At 50.6% G+C, this 25,029-nt stretch overlaps 1 protein-coding gene across 2 annotated transcripts in view; it reads left to right on the top strand.

Moving 5' to 3' along the window:
* The first annotated feature begins 9,988 nt into the window (after nucleotides 1-9,988).
* The window catches only part of Mlph (melanophilin), a 45,129-nt gene continuing 30,088 nt past the window's right edge, over nucleotides 9,989-25,029 (top strand). For both annotated transcript variants that reach the window (XM_075951807.1, XM_075951806.1), the window contains exons 1-2: nucleotides 9,989-10,136; nucleotides 17,344-17,477. In XM_075951807.1, coding sequence (XP_075807922.1) covers nucleotides 17,368-17,477 — 110 coding nt within the window. In that variant the 5' untranslated portion in view covers nucleotides 9,989-10,136; nucleotides 17,344-17,367. The remainder of the gene's footprint in view (nucleotides 10,137-17,343; nucleotides 17,478-25,029) is intronic.

Raw genomic sequence — 25,029 nt, 5'->3', positions numbered from 1 at the left:
TCGAGACAGGGTTTCTCTGTGGCTTTGGAGCCTGTCCTGGAACTAGCTCTGTAGATCAGGCTGGCCTCTGCCTCCCGAGTGCTGGGATTAAAGGCGTGCGCCACCATTGCCCGGCTCCCCTCAGTCTTTTGAAGATTCTGTGACAGATGAAGGGCAAGTTAGAATCAAGAAGGTAGCAGCAGCTGGTCCAGAGCCCAGCCATGATGGAAGACAAAAAGGAGTGGGTGTCCAATCTTAGAAAAACAGGAAGAGATTGGTGGGATCCCCAGCTACCGCGGGAGTCTAAGCGGAACTCTCATCACAGGGGCTGGACACCTGGCACCACGGCCGGAAGTTTCATTAGCAGACGAGGCCAGTAGGCTGGGACCGCTCTAGCAATCAAAGAATGAGGGTGTCAGCTTTGTGTTAAAGGCTACTTGTTGCACAGCCCTTAGAGCCCATGCAGTAACAGAACCAGCCAGAAGAGGGCACCAGATACCTGAAGAAACCACCATCCAGTTTGGGGAGCTCTGTAGTGAAGACCTGCATCCAGGCTAGGAGGAAACCAAGCTGGCAGGGGCCCGCATGGTTGTTGACCTGAAACACCAGTTCTTCTAGTCTCCTTCCCCTAAGAACAAGCAGGTATCTGGTGAGGGTGAATGGGGATGTTTGGTCGCAGGGAAGAAAACAAAGTGAAGGATGGTTGTTAAAATACATATCCTAAACCAGGCAGAGGAGGCTCACGTCTTTAATCCCAGCACTCAGGAAGCAGAGGCAGGCGGATCTCTGTGAGTCCGAGGCCAGCCTGGTCTACAAGAGCTAGTTCCAGGACAGGCTTCAAAGCTACAGAGAAACCTTGTCTCGAAAAACGAAAAAATTAAAATAAAGTAAAATTAAAAGACTATATATAATATAATAGGATATATATATATATATATATATATATATATATATATATATATATATATTATCCTAGACAAGAATGTTTGAACCAGGGCTGGGAATAGAAAGAGCATCTCAAAAGACAGAACTTTAGAGGTTCAAGGGTCATGTCCTGGTACCTGAAGGAGTTCAAGTGACTCTGCCTGAGAGAGAGCCTAGTTCAGCGTCACTAGATCAATGGCCTTCAGCCACTCAGTATCCCAATGGCCTTTGAGGGGAATCTGTGAAAGAAAGAGGCACAAAAGTCATGCTTGTCTCAGACCAGCCTGAGTGGGACCCTGTCCCACTCACTGTCATAGGCCTTCTGGAAGGTCACAGGCTCCCTGAGCCTCAGGTTCTCCTCTGTCACTAAAGTACAATGTCAGAAGCACCACTGTCCACAAGTCTGCTGTAGAGACTGACAAGTCACCAGAAGGAGTCCTTAGAGCATCAAAGAGTGCAGGGCTTCGAGCATCTCTGGATCATGGGAAGCCACTCTGAGCATCACAAGAGGGCAAGCAACTCTCGGCTGGGGCTGCAATGGGGAGGGTGGACTTGACCTGATCCAGGGCGGCAGCCGCACCACCTGGAGCTCACCTGATCTAGAATGAGCAGGAGAGGCACAGGACTGTTTACTTAACAACAGTTGCTAAGGCCGGACACAGGTGCTGAAGCCCGTGACTGCAACCATGGGGTGCTGGGGAACCCTGAAAATCCCCCCAAAGTGCCTAGAGTCATACAGCCTGGGATGCAGCTGGCATCTCATACCAGGGCCGCTCTCTGGAGATCTGAGAGCACATGCCTGGGCCCTGGCAGCCCTGACAAGCTAGGCTCCACCGCCACTCATCCACCGGCAGAAAATAAGACTTAACTCAACATGGCCACGCCGGGAGGAGGAACAGACAAAGAGGTTCAGTGTCCCCTGAAAGTCCATCTTCAGGCACTGTCATGAGATTTAGGTTTCACCAGAAAGCAAGAAGCACACGTAACTAAGTGGTCCCCATCAAGGCGGGTCATTGTGTTGTGTCGTCATTGTTCTTGTTGTCTGGGCTCCGGTCTCCTGAAAGGTAGTCTGACAAACTGTTCAGACCAAAACCTCTTTCTAGGAGGTAATGTCCTCCCTCTGGTTGGCACTGGGGTCCTAACCTTTTATCTTACCCAGCACGAGATTCCTGGGAAGTTCCTATCTCTTTTGGTTTTGTTTTAACAGTCTGATGGGGTGGGGGACATGCATGTCTCTCTCTAGAATAGCTACACTCCTGCCAGGATAGCTACAGTACCAGCTGTCTTCTGATTAGAAGCCCATACAAAGCCCCTAAGTCCCAAGACATCCAAGACCAGAAGTGTTCCTGAACTTAAGTCTACCCTTCTCTGCTCTCTTCTGCCTCCCCGACTCCAGCTGCTGGGGGCAATAGCAACACCACCACCCTTGGCCTCTGTCTTCTCACTGAGCTCAGCCAATGAGGGGCCAAAAGGGCTTGGTGGACCAAACAAAGCCATGATAGCAACTAGGAGTGGATGTCCCGTGCTCCACAGCTCTATGGCAGCAGCCTTGGGAAGACACTGTCCTGTCTCAGAAACCACGCCCTCCTCTGTTTTCTCGTCTTAAGATGGGTAACTTTTGCTGTGGCCAGATGAAAGTGTTGCTGGGCAACACTTCTGCCCTGTCTCCATCTCAGGCTATAGCTGGGACGCACAGACCAAGGCCCCCCACTGAATGGACTTGGGCTTTGTCTGGCAGCACACTCACGTCCGTGAGGGCTTGACTCCATCCCACTCCATCAAGCGGGATACCAGAAAAGGAGACGATCCCAGGGTATCCCGAAAGAGGGTTGAGTCTCCCAGACTCAGACCCAGGTGTAAGTGCCCCCACTGGAAAGCTGCCATGGTGGCTCTGCCTCGCTCTAGAAAACAATGCCCCACTGCACCTACTCCCAGCGTCAACCTACATGCAGCGATGCCCTGCCTGCCATAGGGCTGCCTGCAGTGAGCCCCTAAAGGCTGGCCTGTAGGGGGGCAGGACTTTCCCAGGGGCCAGGGGCCAGCTGGGGTCCCAGCTTCCCAGCAGGAGCAGCTTAACGGAGAGATGGGGGTTTTCCTGGTCTTGGGTCCCCCAGGAGGCCATATGTGGGTGAATCCCTGCAGGCCTAGAGGTCCTAGGGTCTCTATAGGAAATGGACTAGGGATCCTGGTGATGGGAAATCCCAGCATTCCCACCCCTACCAAGGGACTCCCCAAGCAGAACTGGAGGGGAGCCAAATGACTCAACAGTTCCTAGGCTTTGCAAAGTGGTCCCCAAGTTGGCCAGCAACCAAGGCCAGAGGCGTCAGGAGCAGAGTAAATTCATCTTTGTGTTTAATTAAGTACTGGAGGAGAAGGAGAAGAAGGAGGGGGCAGGGAGGGAAGGAGGGGGAAGAGGGACAGAAGGGAAGGGAGACAGAAAGAAGGGAAAAGGGGAGAACAAAATTGAGCAGTAAGAAGTTTGGGATGAGGACTGTTGAATGGGAATACCAAGTTAGTAACCTAGGGGTGGCTTAGCATGGTTTCATTTTGAAGTGCAGGGCAGAGACAAAGACGGCCACCAGAACGCAGGGTGGTGGAGCTGGGTTCCCCAGTGAAGGTCTCCTGACAAAAGGCAACAGTGTCTCAGGAGTGGGTGGCCTGAACCTCAGTGTCTTCCCCCACCCTCCTGGGTGGGCTCCAGGCCACCACCACGGGGACAGACAGGGCGGGCGCCCGGCACAGAAGCCGCAGCCCTGCCCTTCGGGCCGTATGAGTCACTATGGCTGGCGGCACACCAAGTGGCTTCGAGGGAAGCCAAGATGGGAAGGAGGGGGTCACGGATAGCGGGCCCCTGGGAGACAAGGGAGGAGCAGGGCGAGAGACTAAAACACGACTTCATCATGACTGAGGAAAGGTGCTGGGGCCTGGGAAGGTGTCCCTGAATTAAACGTGGGGAGATTGGACAGGGGCTGGTTCCGGTCAGCTGACTGTGACAGATGACTACCCTCCAGCGGGTGACAGTTTGGCACTGAGCCCCAGGTCCTCCAGCTCTGGTTCTGTCGCCCCCTGTCGGTGTGGAGGAGTCACAGCAGGACGCTGCTTTCAACCTGCACCAGCCTGGGGTGACTCCCCTCTGTATAATCCCAGGAGGGCCCTGCCTGTATAGGATGTCAATGGAGCCTGGCACTGACCTACATACAGGCCTTGTAGGGAATGTTGGGGACCGGTCCCGCAGGGTGTCCCAGACCCTCATCTCCTGGTGCACAGCACATAAAAGGCTTTTAGGAAGGACCCAAGGAAGGAGAGAAGAAAGCAAACAAGGGAGGAAGGACAAGGCTGCAATTCCAGCCTTTGGGAGGATCACAGAAAGTACCCACAACAAGAGAAATATTAACCCTTTGTGTCTTAAGTCAGGCAGCTGGAAGTTCTGTCTTCACATCTCTGCTGCCTGGGGACCGTCTTAGAAGAAGCCACCTTTCTAGGCGATATTTGTGAGCCTGATGGAACACAAAGATCCACCTTTCTCCCACTCCTCTCTGTGGAGTCTGCTGCGTTCACCTTCACAATTCAAACCCATCTGACAGGGGCTTGCACGGGCTTTGATTTTGTTCCCACAGCAAGGGAACTTAGAGTTGGACTGCCTACTGAGGAGACAACTCACAGTATCACAGGGGTTCAAACCTGTCTTTCCACCCAGGATCCTAGGGTCACCTCTCACTTGTCTCCTTCCGGTTGCCAGACACTCTGCAGCTCCAGACCACTACTCCCATCTAAGTTCCAGGCCAGAAGAAGGAAAAGGAAACAGAATGGCAGATAACTTCCTCCTAGTGTAGGGACTCTGTCCCCAGGAGCCTCTCCCTCCCCACCTTCATTGTACAGAAATGTGGCCCATGAATCCTACCTACTACAAGAGCAATGGAAACACACAGATTTTCACCCGGCTGTGTCTTTCTGCTGCATGGAATCAGGACTTGTTGGTTCAGGAGGGGCATGGTCATGGGTGGGTCCTGCGTGCTGCTGTTCTGTGCTCTGCCTTGCCTCCAAGGTGAAGTCTGAGATGCCAACAGAGCAACTGAGGCACACAGTAGGACTGAAATTCTTCTCCGAGATGGCACAGCTAATGGGTGACTCTCTGGCCTCCTGGCTTTAGGGATCAATGGTTGATTGCTTGGTGACTTAAAATTGGCTGTTGGAATATCTCATGACATGGGTTTGTGAGGTGGATGTATGAAAACTGCCTTGCAATCTGTGTCAGTAAGACCTTCTGCCATTGTGGCAAGAGCTGAGCTAACTTAAAGAAGGGATGAGTTAGTGTGGCTCAAAGTTCCAGAAGTTTCTGTCACATTATTTGACTACACTGCTCCATGAAGTTGAGCACTGTGTTGGGGAGATGGTTTTAAAGCCATGCCCCTCGTAGACGGGAAGCAGAGGACTGGCACCAGGCGCCCACTTTCCTCGGCCAGGCTCCACCCCCTAACATTTCCAGAACCTCCTAGAATGGCGCCGCCAGTTTGGGACCAGACGTTCAGCAGACTGAAAATTTATGTTCAAACTGGGATAAAAATCTTTGTCATGATTCCAACATCTGGTGCCTCTAAGTACTGGATTCTACTAACGGCCCGTTTTTGTCCACACGTTGCCCTGCCTCTGGGTGTGACCAATAACTTTGCTCTGTCTCCTGGTCACTTGGGCTGCTGCATCAGACTTGAGCTGGATAAATCTTCTATATTGGCAGTCAGTTACCCTGTGTAGGGGCAGGTCATGTCTGCTGTGTGAGTCACATCAATGACAGTTCCCTCTTCTGAGCTCCTGCCATGTTAATTGTGTCTATTCTGTTCTTACTTTGCTCTCTTCCTTCTGGTGTTTTCTGAGGGCAGAGAGAATACTTCCCTGGACCATATACTGTCATAGGTAAGCTTCTGGGAGAAACCATGGGGCCCTGGGCCCTCATGCCACTAAATGGAAGGTAGGGGCCATATTGCTTTCCCTGTCCTATGAAGAGAGGGAACTTGACCCCCTGTGCCAGGCTATGAAGCAGGGCTAAGATGGCCTGCTGTGGCCACTGATGATCATAGGGATGCATTGCTTGCTGGGCCTTCTGGGAAGGGGAAAGGAGCTGAGTTTCCTCATCTGTAAGATGCAAGGTTCAAGTACACAGCCTTTAGAAAGAGAAAGCTTCCCACCCCCAGAAAGAGAACAAGGAAGGGTGGACTGCAAGGCAGGCTAAAATGTAGGGAGTCAGAGAGGACCCCAAGGGACCCCAGGAAGCCTGAGGAACTAGGTAAGTAACAGTGCAAAGACACAAAACATGTTCTCGGCCGTTGTTTGAATTTGTTTATGGAAATGTAATTTACTGGTGGTGGTATATATGTCAATGATGAATGCACACATCCCTCCCCACAAATAATTATTTATTGCAAAGAAAGAGAGAGAGAAATTTGGCCACAGTGAAGCCTAGAAGACAGGGCCTTCTAGAAGGCAGGGATCATAATGAGAAACCAGCATAATGAGACTGGTCGAATCACACAGCACACACACACACACACACACACACACACACACACACACCATATACATATTTATACAAAGTCTATATATATAGACCTGCAAGGTCTGGGACTCACTATGTAGAGCAGTCTGGCCTCTGAACTCACAAACACACACCTGCTTCTGCCTCCTAAGTGATGGAATTGAAGTGTGAACCACCATGCTTGGTTATGGTTAGCTTAGGTGGAGGCTGGAGACTTGAACTCTGCAAATATTCTTACCCACTGAGCCATCTCTCTAGCCCCACTGTCTCTTAATATTCAGATCGGCTCCTCCCCTCAGACTTTTCTTGGCTTCTGGGCTTTGTCACGCTTAAATTGTACAGGTTGCTTATTTGTAGACTGTCCCTAACTTTGGATTTGCCTGGTCTTTCTCACGATTTAACAAGAACCTTCTAGAAGTAAGGCTGTCTTCTAGGCTTCACTGTGGTCAGAGTTCTCTCTTCCTATTTGCAATACATAAAGACTTTGTGGAGAGGGATGTGTCCATTCAACATTTACATATAGGGTATGTAAATACATTACACATAAGTGCACACACATAGGTTGAGCGTGGTCACACATACCTGTAAGCCCGGTGCTGTAGAAGACAGAGACAGGAGGCTCGTAGGGACTTGCTGGCGGCCAGTGTAGCTCCAGGTTCAGTGAGAGACCCTGTCTCAAGGGAATAAGGTGGAGAGAGACAGAACAGGGTGCTCATGTCTTCTCCTGGCCCACTTCATGCACACTCACACACGCATGTCACACTCTCCACTAACTAGCACACATACAAGCACACACATATGTGCTTAGGGAGAGAGAGAGACAGAGAGAGAGGGCTGCTAGATGCAGTTGATTCTGGCCAGACTCGTTAGCACTAAATAATGTTATGGAAACAGTCCAGAAAAGGCGGAAGGCTCTGATGGGCAGCGTCAAGCTTCAGTGACTGAAATCTGGATTTTGGTTCTCTAGATGGTCATCCTGGTTTTCACACACAACATGCTGACACGTGTCCATGAACAAGTCCCTCCCAAGTCCCTGAAGGAAGCTGACAGTTCTCTGTGTCACCTTCTCTAATTCTGAGTTTGCTTCAACAATTTTAAAATCGCTTCTAATTTTGAAATAGTCTCCTTAAAAGAAAAACACATACACTCTTTGACGCCGATCAAAGTTCCAAATTTCATTTTGATTCTAGAGACATTGTTCTAAGTGTGCCCGTAGAGCTGTGAGCATGTCTGTACCATATAAGCCACCATAAATATGGAATGTTGATACAAAGAATTATCTAAAAAAAGTTATCTGTCCACCAATAGACAGCTAGCAGCCCTGCTGTGCATGTCCTGCGATCATCGGACAGGATGGAACAGATTTCTGCTGGCTGTAATGGACATTTACCCGGATACCCCCCCCCCCATGGCACACTCCGCTGTGGACTGTGTGTACTGAGTCCAAAAGGACGTACCACATTGATTTTGTTACTCCACCAGGCGTGGAGAACACTGAGGCCGAGGGAGGCAGCCTGCCAGGGGGAGGCAGCCAGAAGGTCATGCTTCTCCCAGGAACCCCAAATCACACAACTGCTGAATCACACATACATGCACACGCGCGCACACACACAGAGTGTGTGTCATACACTCGGACATACACAGAGAGAGTCATACACTCAATCATATGTACACACACACAGTCATATACTCAATCATATACCCACATACACTCACACTCATGCACACAAAACAAGTCAGAAACATCATAGAAATCATCAATGACGATTGCTTTTAGAGATTGGGCTTGGGAGTGAAAGGAATTTAACCTTTTATTCTTTATATTCTGTGCCATATATCTTCACTTTAATGTATACCTCCTTGATTCCATCTAAAACTTTCTAAGGTCTTTATTTTTTTTAAGATTTGCTTATTTTTCTTGTATGTAAATGGTGTTTTGCCTACATGGATGTATATGCAATCCTGCATGCCCAGTGCCCAGAGAGGCCGAAAAGCCATGCCAAATAGATTCTGGATGATTGTGAGTTGCCACGTGAGTCCTGGGAATGGAACCTGTGTCCTCTGCAAGAGCAACAAGTGCTCTTAAACGCTGAGCTATCTCTCCAGCCCTTTAATACTTAAAAAGAGAAGAACTAGTTCAAATAAGTAAGCCCTAGAGTAGAAAGAAACTGATATCTGTCTTCACAATTTCAGGTGTGATCCCAGGACCTTACACACTCAGCAGCTTCCACAGTCAAGGCATCTTGGCATTGTGTAAAACTTAGTACTTTCAAGTTAGTATTGGAATTGTGTCATTGATAACAGTTCCACTCTTAATTCATCCAACTCACTGGAACACTCAATTCAGCCCCAGTGCTACCACCCCCTACACACGCGCGCACACACACACACACACACACACACACACATACTGTGTGGTTTTTGAAAGATCTCTGCAGGACCCTAAGGTTCCTTTTCCTCTCCGGTTGATGGACAGGCGATGCGGCTCTCACATCTGTCCACCCAGCAGCTGTTTATTATCTATGCCCCTGTTTATTTTTGCAGGCATGGAACTAGGTTGTAAAAGAGGTCCCTAAAGAATAGAGGCCATTGTTTGAGACGGGGAGTCTCTCTCTGTAGCTCAGGCTGGCTTGGCTGGAACAATCCTAGCCCAGGTTGGTCTGTAACTCTCTGCAATTCTCTTGCCTCTGTCTCCCAAGTGTTGGGTTTTATGTGTGTGAAAGACCACACACCCAGCTAAACATATTTCTTATTTGATGGTTTCTAAATAGAGCAATGGGTAGCCCCGTTAGGGTGAGGAGATGCTTGGGAGGAGGAGGGGTGGTGAATTCTCTCAACATCCAGGGCTAAGTCCCCTAAGGGTTGGGGAGGGACACTGGGCTGGAGAGAAACTGGCCTTGAAGCTGACTGAGGCCTGCAAAGTTCATTGGCTCTCATCCTGATCTGGAGGCCTTTCCTATCACCAGGTCCTCCCATGGTGTGAGCTACTGGCCTTTTGCCCACCTCCTTTCCCAGTGGCTGGGCTGCTCACTGAAGGGTCTTCTGGATCTGGTTGCAGTCTGTAATCTGAGGCCCTGGGGGTATGAGCGACTCTGGCTGAAAACCCTGGGCTCACAGTCTCTGGCTGAAAACCCTGGGCTCACAGTCTCGTTGACTAGTCAGTGACTCTGGGTGGGGTACTTTTCTGAGCCTCGGTTTTCCTCTCTGTGAAGCTGTCTCCTTGAAGAGTTAGAATGGCTATTCAAGGAGACGCCGCCTTCCTCTGCTAGGACGTGTGGCGGGTCCCTCCTCTGCGGGACCTGGGTCAGAGGACTTCAAGGTGTGTGATAGCTCTTCCTGCCTGCCCGCGCAGTCTCCCCCAACGAGCTTGGGGGACGAGGAGACTCTGTCCTCCGCACCCACAGGCGCTTCTCAGAAGGGCCCCTGGCTTCCGCTCTGCACTTGGCCTGCGGGAGCACCAGGGCTGCACGGTGATCCCGGAGCTGGGCGGGACGGAGAGTAACCCATGTGATCTGAGAAGGCGGCAAGTTGGGCCGGTCCTGTGCCACAGCTGCCCCGCTCCCTGAGCTCTCTAGCTCAGTGCACCCTGACCCAAAGAGGCCCTCGGTGCGTGGAGTTTCTCTCTCAGGACCTAAGGGCAAAGAGCAGAGCCCAGGACTCAAGAGACAGAGCCAAGGGCTGAGCGTTCCCAGGAGAGAGGCTGGTGAGTGCGCGGAGAACCTGGGACTTGCAGGACCCCCAGGAGAGGGAACCCAGCTCAGTGAGGGTTCAGCCCCGCCCTCCCTCTGGCTTAGGTCCGTGCTGATGAGGAGATCACTCACTCAGTAAACCCCAAACTCCAGGCTTGTACCAGGTGCCTTGATTGCAGTGGGCTAAATCCTTGGAGAGCCCATTTGGTGCTAAACAGTTGGTTTTAATCAAAAGCCTCATTTGAGGTAAAAGCTGGCGCCCCAGGAAACTTGGGCTGGAGCCCACGGTGAGAGGTTGTTTGGAGAGAGACTTCTTCTTGCTGCCCAGCTGGTCTTGGAGAAGCAAGAGGAAAGAAAAAGACTGGAGCATGAAGGAGGCACCTGCCTTCCTCCAGACCTCTGACAGCAATAGATACCAGATTTAGGGGAATCCCCCCCCCTTTTTTCTGGACCATAGGTTCCCTGGTTCACCTCCTTGTGAGAAGAAAGGTGAGTGGGCTGTAGGCATGGCAGGCATATCCACCACTGTTTCCAAGTCTCACAGATCCGAGATTTCACAGAGGCCACACCTATATCCTACTGACCTGAACGAAAAACACAACTCTTTGCTTTCATCTGAAATGGGCTGGCGAGTTTACCTGTTCTGATTCCGGGCAGTGTTATTGTTCAAGTCTCTCTCTGAGGGCTTTGCGTGGTAATGAGGGTTCAAGACTTCACGAGATGCCCAGGCCATAAAGCCTCAGGAAAGGGGACGAGCTGAAAAGATCAGGGTAGCTGGGCAGTGAGGTTGGTGCACTCCTGGGCGTGGTGGCTTCCTCCTCAAGTGACACCCATCCCCCTCAGCAGCACACAGCTTTCCTGGCCATGAGCACTACCCCTGCTCAAGTCTCCAAGGTGTTACTTTTTAGAATTCAAGCAGCACCAGGCCAGGGGGTTGTGTGCTTCTCCATCTCACCCAGCATCCACGTTCTGTCTCCATATCGGGGACCATGACAGGTGCCTCACGGGACTGAGAACCCGGTTCAGGCACATGCATGAGAAGCTGCTGGATCTTTCTGAGTGAAGAATGAATGGCTCTGAAAAACTGCTCAGCACTGAGGGAGGAGGGAGCTGGGAAGGAGCAAAGAGGTCCCCCGAGCCTGTAGGCTAATGGTGCCTTTCCCTTCCCCCACTGTTGATGCAGAATGGCCGTGTGCCTGGTCATGTGGTTAAAGCGCCTTTTAGGACTCACTGTCAATGTCTGAAAGGGGATGAGCCCCAACATGTATGTGCACCATACCCTCCCATACCATACGGTGCCTCTTAATTCTAAGATCCCAGCATCATGCTGGGTTAGAGATGACCAGAGAGGCCATGGAGCCCAGCCTTTCACGGTGGAGACAGGGAACCTGAAGTCTTGCGAAGAGGGTTGGAAGCCCAGCTGCCAACTCTGCAGCTATACTTGGCTCAGCTCTCAGCCACAGCCTGGGCCGGAGGCTTGGCATGTAGGTCAGAACCGACAGCTGTGGGTAAGGGAGGCTCCCAAGAGCAGGGAACCCAAGCTAGACGTGATGGCAGGCATCCCGGCTTGTAGGATGTCTGGTAGCCTTTCCAGAGTTTCACGGGGGCATCTGGCACTGCTGTGGGACAGGGGGTGCTTCTGGGTGGCAGTATGCACACCCAGCTTCTGGAGACTGGAGGCCAGGGGTACTCCTGTTGGTGTGAGCCCTGTCCACACACATAACCACACCCAGAAGCTCTGGAGACAGCCCCAAAGGGGTCGTAGCTGGCACCTCTACTTATGCTTTTATCAGCAGGACCTGCCTGTCAGTTGGATCTGCTGAGTTGTTCCCCAGTTTGTTTGCTCACAGTCACTAACGTGCCAGTTTCTGGGCAGGTGGCCCTAGAAGCAGATAAGCCAGATCTTTGTCTGCAAGTTTCCCTTCAAGTGACGGAAGCGTTAATTTAAAACTTTAATAGCTAAAGACAATATCATCCCCTTGAAACTCCGCGCCTGGGTCTGAGTGGTCGCTCTCAGCTTTTATCTCTCCTTCCTGCCGGCCACTCTTTCTGATGCCTCCCTGTTCCCCCTTATAATCATTAAGTATCTGGGGACAGCTGACATCTGGGCGATTGGAAATAGGATTAAAGGCGAGCGGTGGAGCAGAGAGAACTTGAGAGGGCTCTGGGGCTCAGGAAGCTCGTGACTGGGTTATCAGCACAGACTAGGAACAGTCAGAGCCCAGAGGCATCGCCCTGCCCTAACGCATGCCCATCCCCCCTGCCTAGCCAGACCCAGGACAGCCCTGGCCCCTCCGTGGGTCTGACACATTCCCTGCCCTTCACTGTTGCAAGTGACTAGTCCACAAGGAGCAAGCCAAGCAGGGATGATAAAGGATCACTGACTTGTTGGAGGCTGCAGACTGTGCCTAACCAAGAGGGGCTGCCCTTGCACAGAGTTCAAGTGAGCATGTCCCAGGCCAGGGCCGGGCTGGGCAGTGAAGTTGTCAGCATGTCCTCAAAATGTCACTGACTAAGTTTGTGCATTTTACAATACTGGCATCAAACAAATTCTTCCTTTGATTTGAGATTATTTTTTAGAAACAGTTATTTTATCAAGTATTGTGCTTTTTCCTATTTGTCGATTCACTAAATCAGAAAGCTTTACTGTGGGAGGTAACAATGCATCCGGTTCCGGTGACACTGGTCCCCAGCCTTTGATTGGCCAACGATGCACTCAACAGGTCTTGTCCTGTGGCAGTATCACCCTCCGAAGTTCCCATCAGACAAACTCAGAAAACACTCTCCTTAGAGCCTCCTGCAATCCAGGACATGGGACTCCATCCAAAAAAAAGGGGGTGGGGGCATGATAGGAAAACTTCATAGGGCTCCCAACCCATAAGGTGCCAACACATTGTTCTTAGCTTAGGGATGGGTGTGTGTATGTGCTTTCCAAACACTGAATTCCACCCTTCCTGGATCTCCTAAGCAGAGCAAAGTGAACCTGGGGATCCTTCATGGATCCTCCAAGATGTGTTTTGTCAAGACAGATTTCCCGACCCGGCAAGGGGCACAGAGGTCCTGCCCCTCCACACAGCTTCTCCTTTCAGTCTAGCAAGAATCTGTCCTCAGTTTCACGGCTGATGGCCAGCCGTGCTGTCCTGGCAGCAGTCTGGACCCTGTCCTGCCTCATCCGAGCAGCATCCTAAGCAACAAGGATTCAGACTCCTCCCAGGCTCAGCTCCCCAGGCCTTTTCCCACACCTGGCTTCAGGCATCACGGGCTTTTGGCTAAGAAACCAAGTGACTCTCACTGGAAAAAGCAAGCATCATACGAGGAGAAAGAGCGTAAGCCAGGGCTGGAGGGGGGCGCATGTCATCAGCATGGTATGCATGCACTCACCAGGCATTGCCATGCAAGCACCCGCTGACACCGAGCACCCACTGAGAAAGTATAATGACAAATCTGTATGAGGATTCATTCCTTGATAAAAACCCATCACCTTGTATGCTAACCAAAAAAATTAATAATAATTAAAAAAGAATCTTTTAAAAAAGAATTCAAACTATGAGGATGAGATGAGGTGGCCCCTCCTCTGGCTTTTCCTTCACACTCAGGAGTTAAGTGCCCATGGCTTTTGATTTCTACTTCAGGAGGTGAGGGGGTGAGAGCCCTCAGCTGAGGGTCATGCCGCTCATTGGCTCCAAGAATAGAACTTGAGTGAACACTGGCCCCGGAAGACACTGGCTTTAAAATGATGAGAATCCAGAATGAATGGGCCTCAGTCACCCATCTAATAAGAACTTCTTGTTCTGTTCTGTAGAAGTCAGACACCACGTGTTCAGAGGGGGCGCCTGGAGAGTGCATTGGCTCCTCGTGGCACTTTCTTGGCCTCACCAGCCAAGGCACCCCCTAAATACATTCCTCCTAATCGCCACTGTACTGGAGCTTGAGAATATTTAGGGGTGAGAGAAAAAATACTGAGGAGTTATCTTTCACCAATTTGAAGACACAGGACAGTGGGGGGGGGGGAGGCGGCTGTTCTAGCTGGCAGCAGGGGACTCTGGAAAGTCACTTTGCTTTACCCAACAAAAGTCACTCAAGGAGGGGTTAGTTTCACTCCCAATTGGGGGGAGGGGGGAAGGCCTAAGAGCAGCTCTAGCTGTGGCCACAGGAGTGTAAGGCAGCTGGTCACATTGTACCCACAGCCAGGCTGCAGAGAGGAATACCAGCACCAAACTCAGTGGCTCCTTTCACTTCAGTCCAGGACCCCTGCACATGCGTTGCCCACAGGGTGGGTCTCCCTTCCTCCATTAAACCTCTCCTGAGATTCACTTACAGGCATGCTCAGAGGTGTGTCTCCTAAACAAGCCCCCAGCAATGCTGAAGCATGCGTGCATGGGCATGCCTGCTTCTATTGGGTTTCATGGTCTGAGGTGAGGAGGATGGCTGACCAGGTCTCCCTGGTCTCTTCCTCAAGGTTCCACCGAGATATGAACTCAGATCACTGGATTCAGAGTCCAGAGCGTTAACCATTACACCACGGGAGCTTGTGCAAGTTGTGGCTTCTTCTAGGAGATCCCAAGTCTAGTCAGGTTGACAATGAAGATTAATCATCACAGTCGTGTTTGTTGCTAGTTTTGAATTTGCGTGTGTGTGTGAGACATACATATCTCGCCATGTCGCTCGTGCTAACCTCCAACCTGAGATCCTCCTGCCTCAGTTAACTGAGTGCTGAGGCTATGGGCCATAATTAACGGCCAAGTTAAAGTGCTTCTCTGACACACAGCCTGTCCTTCTCTAACGGTCATGCTGACTGCTTCTGATTGTTCAGTGGCTCTGAAAGGGGGAGGGGTGTATCTCAGAATTTGAAAGCAAGATGGAGACTTCCAGGTGGTTGACAGGTTCCTCATGAGAGCACCTGACTGGTCCCCTTCCCTATTATTCCCTAAAAAATAAGTCAGATCCTCAAGGGAGACTTACCAGAGCCTCCCAGTACCAGTCAACTCCCAGTCGCACAAAACAGGTCTTTCTGGCATCTAAACACAGTCCTCTCGAGAACCATATGGTTCCGGGAGTCAGTTAGACTAGGGGTCACCCATGGGCATCCCTCATTGCCTGTTGCAAACAATGGAGAGCATAGAAAGGACATATGTACCAGGGGCAAACAGAGTTCCTGTACCCAGGGGGCTTAACAGTAACATGACCTCACTGACCACTAAGAAGTATGAAGAAGCTTCAGAAGAGTGGAGGTAGGGAGTGACCAGCAAGGAGCGGAGCCCGCTGTGTGGTCAGAGAAGGGCTCTGTTGGTCGCGGGTGTGCCATGTACTCAGTGAAGCATGAGGGAGTTGCCAACGATGCCCCTAGTTTTATACCCAGATATAATGTCATGTTGATATGACCTGTGAGAGTCATGTGACACCTCTACAGAAAGCCAATATGAGAGCCTGTCTTTCTCTGCTTAACTACATCCCCATCACTGGCCTGCCTCACACCCACTGCGCACCCAACAGAACGTGCAGGCTGGGTCTGCTGGTGACCACTAAACGCACGACCCTCCCCTGCAGTATTGCCACCCACAGGAGTCTGAGAACTCGCTGTACCAGTTCTCTCTAACATGCACACGCACACGCACACGAACTGCTGGAGGAGCTGTACTAGTCCTCTCTAACACACACATGAACTGCCCAAGAAGTTTGTCAAAATGCAGCCTCCTAGTCTGTAGGGCTCGGCCGAGCCTGGGCATCTTCATCCTAACCGACTTCTAAAGCAGGCTGCCAGTGTAGACCACACTTAGAGTAAAGTCACTAGGTTCTGCCATCTGTCCTACTGATGTCTGAAGTTTTCTGTCTGTGTCCACTGTCATGGGCATTATTAACAAGGATATCGGGTTTGGAGAACTTTAAAATCTGAAGTCTGAGTCCATGTGAAGGTATAAATACATAATATTAAAACTCAGGAGGCTGAGTCAGGAGGATTGAGAGTTTCATTCTAGTCTGGATTACCTAGGAAGACTATGTCTTAAATAAAATGAATTCCATTTTAATTGATTAATCAAAAATCTGGTTTGACTTCCACTCCCTTGGGCCATCTAAACACAATACACCAGTACACTCAGGGGATTGCTGCTCTGACTGCAACTGAGCCATTCAGAATCCCTGCAAGTCCTGGCTGTTGCCATGGTCAGGTGACCCTAACATGCACTGGGCACAAACTCCCACTGGACAGTCTGTCAGCTGACCTCTCCCCGTGAGCAAAGTTGCAGGCTCTAACCAACTTGTCCTTTCGGGTGTTTTTCTTCCTTTAGTCTCACTATGGGCTGCGCATGAATGTTCCTGGAGCAAGCACATTGGGTGTCATCCTAGTAAGACATTGCTAGGCAGGGTGTCGGTGCCATGTGACAACCCTAAGCAAGCAGGCCCCGCCCCCAGAAGACCTTAAATCTTTCAGATGACGAGGAACTACGGTGCCTTTTACTGTCCTCGTTACTACAAAAGCAACTTAAGGAAGAGAAATTTGCTTCGGGGCTCACAGTCCTCAGGTGACTGGTACGGTGGCAGAAGCATGAGGCAGGTCACACCGAGTCCACAGTCGTGACGTGGAAGGAGATGAATGCCGGAGCTCAGCTCCTTTCTCCTCTCTCCTTTCCCTTCAGTGAGGGACCCCAGCCCATGGGATGCTGCGCTGCCTACACTCAGGGTGGATCTTTCCTCCTCAGCTAAACCTCTTGTAGCTATACCCAGAGGTGTGTCTTCTAGATCATTGAAAACCCAGTCACTTTGACAGTGGAGATTAGCCATCATGTCTACATGGGGAACGAGTCTCCAGAGCTCCCCTGTCCTCTGAGATCAGCATTGTCAGTTCTGAAGATCATGGGCAATGGCCCCGGGGACTCAGAGCTGGACTGGACTTAGACACGCTCTCCTCTTTTCTGAACATATGTAATAGGGGACAACAGACACTCATCTCACAGTGGGAACAGTGAGTGCGGCCATCTATGCCCCAGGGGCAAGAACTAATTCCCTTATACATCTACTTAGTTCCATGTATTTAACTGTACAAAATTATTAACTGGCCCTAGTCCCCGGCCAGGTATTTAACCATTTAAGAAACCATTTGTCCCAGTACAGACATCCTGGGGGATCCTTGGGTATTTTTGTGATCTGCCTCATACTCTGTGACTTTTTTGCTGTCCCTGGGGCCTCCTGGCATTGACTGGTTGTGATCCCACGACTTTTCAGGTGTGGCCTGGATGAGGCGCAGAGATGGGGAAAAAGCTGGACCTTTCTAAGCTCACAGACGAGGAGGCCAAGCACGTATGGGCCGTGGTTCAGCGGGACTTCGACCTCAGAAGGAGAGAAGAAGAAAGACTTGAGTAAGTGGCTGAGCTATGGAGTTCAGGTCCTCTGGTGTCCCAAGTGGCCGTCACCTCAGGTGTCCCAGTGGTGCAAGGCCAGAGGTACTAGGTAGGCAGAATGGATGAGAAGCCGTGCCCTGGGAAATGGCTCCCATTGCAAACTTGGAGTTTCTCGTTATGAAAATGAGGCTTTCTGTTCTCTGAAGAATTCTGTTGAACTTGACTCTGCTCCTGGGCACTGTCTTGTGAGTTGCATGGTCCCGAGGTCCCACCTTCACGAGAGAAAAGAGCTAACGGAGCTATGTGAGGAACATAGTATGATTTTGAATCACTTGGACACTGGGATTTGGGCAGAGGTTGGCTTCCATCCTGTTCAGTGATGTGAGGGGCACCCCTCTTCCTGGGTGACCCCAGCCTGTGTACCTCATTCTCCCCGCCTCCTGAGCCAAAGTTTACCTCATTGCTTACGCTTCCCTCTGCCTCTGCCCACAGGAAATGTTCTCAGTCTGCCTGGCAACTATTCTCTTCCCTCTGTCTTTTGGGGTCAGCTTTTTGGGGAGTTGGGAGGAGACCCTGAGTGAAGACTGAACAGAAGCAAAGGAAGACAACTAAGGGCAAGCATGGGCTAGGAGAAGACCACACGGGCTCTAGGGATTGGCATGTAGGGGTCTTGGGGTTGGGGGACATGGCTCATCTGACCCCAGTATTTAAAGCCGGGAGGAAAGAGTGTCTTAGAGGGTTCCTGGGGAGGGAACTCAGAAAGCCCAGAGAAGTGGCTATCAGGCATGGGAGAGACTCTGGGTCCCAACACAGAGCGGGGTCCAGGACAAATCCCCGAAAGACATGCCCAGTTCAAGGCCAGCACACAGTTAGAGGTTCTAGTATTATGGGAAGGGTCCAGTCAGCACCATCTCTCCGAGTACCTCCACTCTTCTTCCTGCCTTGCTGTCTGTGACCCCTGGGTCTTCATCATGATTCAGCCCCATCTTAAGCCAGTCCCATCACCACCACCCCTGGTTGGCTTGGGGCAAAGCCTGTCTCTGCCACCAGCCTGATGCCCACAGCAGCCTGGATCCACTTTCCAAGCATCTGACATCCAACGTTAACACTAGCTCTCTTTCCACCCAAGAGTTGAACTGGTACTCTGCCGCCTGTCTCCAGAGCAGACCTAGCTGTGGCCAGCCTTTATTTTAAATAAATAGCAACTGATACCTTCGTTCACACTGACATGCAAGGGAAGGAGACAGGTATAGGGGTGCCAGGCAGGTACCACCTTCCCAGGGACCTGGAAGAGGTCAGGCCCCTCCTCCATCCCAAGCTTAGTGAAATTCCAGGTGTTTTTGCATGCCGCTGTATCACTCCCTTGTAACATCTGGCTTTCCTTATTCCATGCTACTTTGCTCATTTCTCCCTGTGAAGAAAACACACCCCAGGTTACTTCTAAGTACTCTTTGGCTAGGAAGCTTCTTGCAAGGACATTCCTGGTGGGTTAGTCACAGTTAGGGCCCCTGCTGTTTGCACAGAATGAGCCAGCAGGGGTAGACACAGCTGTCCCAGGACAGCAGCCATGGGACTAGGGAATGGGTTTACTAAAAGTTCCAAATGTCTATCAGGTGGGGAAAATTTGTGCACAATACTTATCCCAGAGGACCGGAGTGACATCTGCAAAGGGGGCAGTGATGGAAAATCACTGGCAAAATCACCGAGGCCCAAGGGGCACACTGACTCACTGCACACCCAGTTAACTATAGCCGGCAACAGGCCTAGGGCACAGTCATGCGGCAGAGGGTTGACAGATTTCTTGTGGTTCTTCTTGAGGTTGCTGCCCAGTCCCATGTTCTCTGTTCTAGGAAATCTATGGCTAAAGGGCAGCCCTGCTCTTCCCTGTGACTTGCCTGTTTGCAAGTCCAAGCCTGACCCCAGGAGGCAGCAGGGTACAGGCCATACGGAGGGCCTGAGGCAGGTGGGAAGGAGCAGAGTAAGGTTACAACAGGAGGCTTAGGCTCTCTGCCCACTCTGGGCGGGGGTGACTCTTTGAAAAGGCAAGATTGAAACAGGCACAAAATCAAAAAATGAGGTTCTTGGTGGTACAATTGGTCCAGCAGAGTGAGCTGATTAAAAGGAGAGTCCCATTTCTTCTGTCCCAGGGCTCTCTCCAGTAGCGACAGACATGCACCAGCTGTGGCCTGGAATCCCTTCTTGTGATTCACAGGCACAGCACGCCTGTTGCCATGGTGTCACTATTGGTAGGTGCTTACATGTAGGGTTACTCTTCAGGGTAGAGGGACCCATGAGCCGCGCTCTTTTCTACTTGTTCATGGGATAAAATGCCCATCGCGTCTTCCTGACTGCCTGGTGTCAATTGGTTTTGTAAGCAATCTGTCAACGGCTCAAAGAACAAATTCATCCTGTACTGTTTAAATTTCTGCATACCCGAGTGCGTTCGCAGACCTCACCCTGATGCCTTCCACTGATGAAGGAGAAAGAAAAGTACAGCCCAGATAGATAGATACCTTTGGAGGGCCCAGGGCCCAGGGCCCTGAGCTCAACCCTTGTCTTTCTTCTATGTGCATTCAATCCCCTATGACCTTATCCAGCCTTAAGGAGTTTGGTTTATTACTTTTTCTAGGGAGAAGGGCAGAAGGGGGTATTGTTTTGTTTTTTGTTTTGTAGTGCTGAGGGTTGGACCCAGGGCCTTACTCTACCACTGATATACATACCTAGCCATGCCCAAGGTCAAATGGCACTGCCCAACCTGCAGTGGACAGAATGTTGTGCAGAATATTTCCCAGTATGGCTGCCATTCACCCACTTCCATGGCTATGAGGACTTGATGGAACTACCTTTTTTGTTTGACTTTATTCTATAGTTCTTAAATGTGTACGTATATGAGTGATTCATATGCATACACGTATGTGCACCACCTGTGTGCAGTACCCATGGAGGCCAGAAGAGGGCACCAGATCCCCTGGAGCTGTAGTTGCAGAGAGTTGTAAGCTGCCATGCAGGTGCTGGGAACAGTACCTGGGTCCTCTGCAAGCGCTCTTAATTACGAAGCCATTTTCCACCCCTGGTTTTATTGTATTTGGAACTTAAGTAACATAACACCTATGTCCAGTCAGCAGTAGGTGTCACAGTAGGCCTAGACAGAAAACCAAGACCCTTCTAAACTGTTGACTCAATGAACCCCTGTTCAGCTCTCAGATTGGACATCTGACTGACTACTCATGATTCGTGTCCCCCAAGACCTCATCCCTATCTCAGTTGCTAAAGTCAAGCTCCTGAGGTCATGCTTGTTCCTTTCCTTTCTCATTCATATATCCACAAGCCCATTAGAATACGTTCCCGGTGCAACAATGGTTTACTGACTTCAGTGCTAGCCCTAAGTCAAGCCACACCCACTGAAGGAGACTCCTGCCCACTCCTTCCTTTTGCCACCACTGCCCTCTTGTCTATCCTTCCCATAGACCCCTGTGTCATGGCTTAAAAACAGGACTCCAGTCAAGTCTGGTGTGGGAAGTCCATCTGTCTGCTTTGCTCTTACTGGTTAATAAATAAAGCTGTTTCAGCCAGTGGCTTAGCAGCATAGGGCAAGGCAGGAGTTCCGAGCAGATACAGGAGGAGAGAGTAGAGGGAGTCATGAAGAAGCCATGTAGCTGCTGCCAGGGACAGAAGCCTCCACTGGAGCCCACTGAAACTTTGCTGGTAGGCCATGACCTCATGGTGATACACAGAAATGGGTTGATTAGTTTAGGATATAAGAGCTAGCTAGAAATACTCTTAAGCTATCAGCCAGACTGTATTGCAAATAATATAGTTTCTAAGTGATCCACCAACACACTCCACTTTCTTATTCTCTAAAGAACATTCCATTGGGCTCAGTGGTGCAGCTGCCTTCTCATTGTGGCTCATGGGCCTCACCCCTGCCCACTGTGAGGTCCCACAACCTCCTAGGGACAGCAGCTGCGTGGCTTGCTTGTTAGCTTCTTGTGTCCTCGCCGCACAAGCTTGCTGTATGTCACCAGTGTCTGACATGGCTACATGTAGGCTCTACAGCCAGCAGAGCCACAGTGACCCTTGGGCTCCATCTCTGTGATGCCACTTCATCCCCAGGTGACCCAGTGATGTGACTGTTGTTCTCCTGAAGAAGGCTAAGAAGGAGGCAGGTTCCCCAGGTGTGAAGAATGACCCACAAATGCCACTCGGGAATACCAGGAGGGCAAACCAGCTGTGCAGGTTTATATTCTTATCCCCAACAACTTTGCCCACGTTATCTTTACTCCAGCTAGAGTTCACAAGAATGTCATTTAAAGCAGCTCATGATATCAGGCTTTTCCACCCACATTTAAATAAGGTCCAGACTTTGCAATTGGTAACTAGTTTTCTCCTTCTTTCTCCTTCTCTTCCTTCTTTCCCTTCCCTCTTTCTCTACCCCTCCACTCCTCTTCCTCTCCTGCTCCCTCTGGTCCCCCTCTCCCTTCTCTTATTTCTGATGGAGGTTTTGCTATGTAGCTCAGGTTGGCCTCAAACTCGGGATCCTCCTGTCTCAGCCTCCTCAGCGCTGAGTTTATAGGAGTATGGTACCATGTCCAGCTCAGTTCTCTGTCTTTTCAGTCATGTTTTAGTCTATTGGCTACACACCACACACACACACACACACACACACACACACACACACACACACACACACTGCTCTCTCTTTCCTTTGAAGCTTGTCATTGAAGGAGCTGACTGCTTAATTCCGTGGTCTTCCACATCTGACTAACATCTCTCTGACCTTTGGATCAAGGTTCCTTTGTCCTGAGTTGAGAGAAAATTCCAGAGACATGTCTCTTATCTCCCATACATTCCACAGCCACAGGTGTCACCTAGGCTTTAAAAAGCTTTACATACAGAAAATATAATCACATGTTATTATTTTTATGCTACACAAACACGGCATTGCCAAAGCAAACTTTGGGGGGAACTCCCAGTTAAGCCTCCTCTTGTAAGCCCCTCCTTCCTGGGACACGCCCATCCTGGACCTCAGTGGGCTGGTACTATGTACAAAGAAGGACAGCTCAGTGGGGCTCGAGAGCCTGCACCCTGGTCTTGCCTCATGCCCTGAATATTTAAAGTCTTCTCAATATCTCTACCTCCGTGTGTAAGGGTCTGATGCTCAGCTGAGGCTGTGGTGGAAATTGCTGGATGGTCCTAAAAGCCAGGAAGAACAGCCAGCCGATGCATTGCCAGCCTTCGTGACTCACATCTTTGGGAAGGGAGTAACTGGGGTATGCTTTAATGGCACATCCTGTCCAAGGGACGCAGCCCACAGATCAAATATTAAACCTGCTAACCTTCCCAAAGGCAAATAGGTGGTAGTGTGGGTTTTGATCTCTGCAAATACACAGGAATTCCTGAGATAATCCGTGAAAGACCTGCCAGTATGAGACATAGACACACACAATGGCTCATTTAAAAGTCAGCAGAATGGGCTACAGAGGAGGCTTCTGGGTTAGGAGCGCTTACTGCTCTACTAGAGGAACGGGGTTCGATTCCCAGCACCCACATGGTGACTCCCAATCATCTGTAACTCCAGTTCCAGGGGATCCGATGCCCTCTTCTGGTCTCCGTGGGCACCAGACAGACATATAGTGTGCAGACATACACAGAGGTAAAACATTCGTGCATACAAAATAAAATTAGGAGAAAAATAAGACAACCGCATTCACCCTTAGCTGATCCGTCATCCCGACAGGCAAGCAGATAAGGGCTGCGGAGCGGCTGAAACCGGAAATGAGCTGCCTGTGCAGGGATGGAGGTTAGCGTTGGTGTGCGAGGGCTGATGGGAGTCTCTACTATTTGGCCCCTGTCCCTTCCATTCACATGTCACCTGCTGCATTCTCCCTAGGGTTTTCCTTTCCTCCTGGCCTAGTCCTTTCCCAGAGCCACGCCCCTTCCCGCACGTGCCTGACCCTGGGTCCTGCCTCCTACCTTCAGGTCTCTGCTTCTTCCACCGCTGACTCTTTCATATCCTCTGCATCCGGCAGCAGTCTCAGCTGGTCACACTTCCTTTGAGCGACACGTTGCCATCATTTTGTCCTGCTTTGGATTAGCGCTTCATTCATAGAGGCTGGGGCAAGGGGCATGCCCTCACACTACTCTTGGGAATGCTAAGGAGTCTGAGTTCTGCTCTTGAGACTGGGTTCCACTTGGCTGGGAGTCATCTATGACCCTTCTAACGTGCAGACCCAGCTCTCTTTTCTGATTGGGAGGGTTTTGTGTGTGTCCCTGTGACCTTGTGGTCACCTTCACAGTATGCAAAGGGAAGGCCGGTCTCATGTTTCTTGTCTAATCTTCGTCCCAAATTCTCAACTCTTGAACCAGAAAACTAAATTCTGGTGGTTTCTCAATTCGTGACTCTTCTGCATGCATGACCGCCTCTCCTGGCGCCATCTTTTTTCCTCGTGAGTCTCCTTCCCTAGTTCGGGTCAAACCAACAATGGGGATTCAAAGGAGGTTTTGGCCAGGTGACCTTCACAGTAACACAGGCCACGAGACACCAGCTCTACATCTCTTTAACCAATACCCTGGCTGCTTAGAGCCTCAGATCAGCCTGATGAGGATGCTCTAAGGGCCAGGGGGATACCAGACACCAGAGCCCATCACCCTGATGCGTAGACACACATATAAATGTCTTCCCTCCCCTTCACTGCTGGGCCTGTAGCCATGGCCCCAGCAAGGCATAGCCTCAGGTATGGTGCAGTAGAACCCTCTCTGGTTCTCCCCTTTACTCGTCACACCGCTGCCTCTTCTTGCCTGGGTTCCACCCAACACCATCCACGGCTCCACCTTTCCTCCTCACTCCACCCTATTCCTCTGCCTGAGAAGTTGTTCTTACCCCATTCCCCTCTTCCCCACAGGGACACTGAGCTTTCCTGAGAGCAGGCTCTCCCTCCCCTCCCATGCCCTTCTCTCCCCTCCCCTCCTTGTCCACCAGCCCCCGACTCTAACTGTCCATGCTGCAGAGACACCCAGGATCCACATGCCTCTCCAACTTCGTCTGTCTCCACGCACCAGCCTCTGCTGTGCAGCAGCGGGCTTGATCTCTATACTATGCTGTCATCTTCTCCTCCATCTTGTCACTTGGCTTTCTGGGAGAGAGCAAGCAACTTGAAAATCAGCAGTCTCTCAAAATCTCTGACCTGAGCCAGGCAGTGGTGGCGCACGCCTTTAATCCCAGCACTCGGGAGGCAGAGGCAGGCGGATCTCTGTGAGTTCGAGGCCAGCCTGGTCTACAAGAGCTAGTTCCAGGACAGGAACCAAAAGCTACAAAGAAACCCTGTCTCGAAAATCAAAAAAAAAAAAATCTCTGACCTGGGGATCCCTTTACATTCTTACACTATTGAGAGCCTCAAAAGGTTTTTTTTTTTCATGAGTTTCATATCATAACACTAAGCATACTAGAGCACAAAACTGGTTTTTGTAAAAATGTTTGTTAATATAAAAATAATAGCTAGGCATAGTGGCGCACACCTTTAATCCCAGAACTGCAGTGGCAGGGACAGGTGGGTCTCTGTGAGTTTGAAGC

This window comes from Microtus pennsylvanicus, chromosome 17, assembly GCF_037038515.1.
Source record: "Microtus pennsylvanicus isolate mMicPen1 chromosome 17, mMicPen1.hap1, whole genome shotgun sequence".
NCBI classification, from domain to species: Eukaryota; Metazoa; Chordata; class Mammalia; order Rodentia; family Cricetidae; genus Microtus; species Microtus pennsylvanicus.
This window is presented reverse-complemented; position numbering and strand designations above follow the sequence as displayed.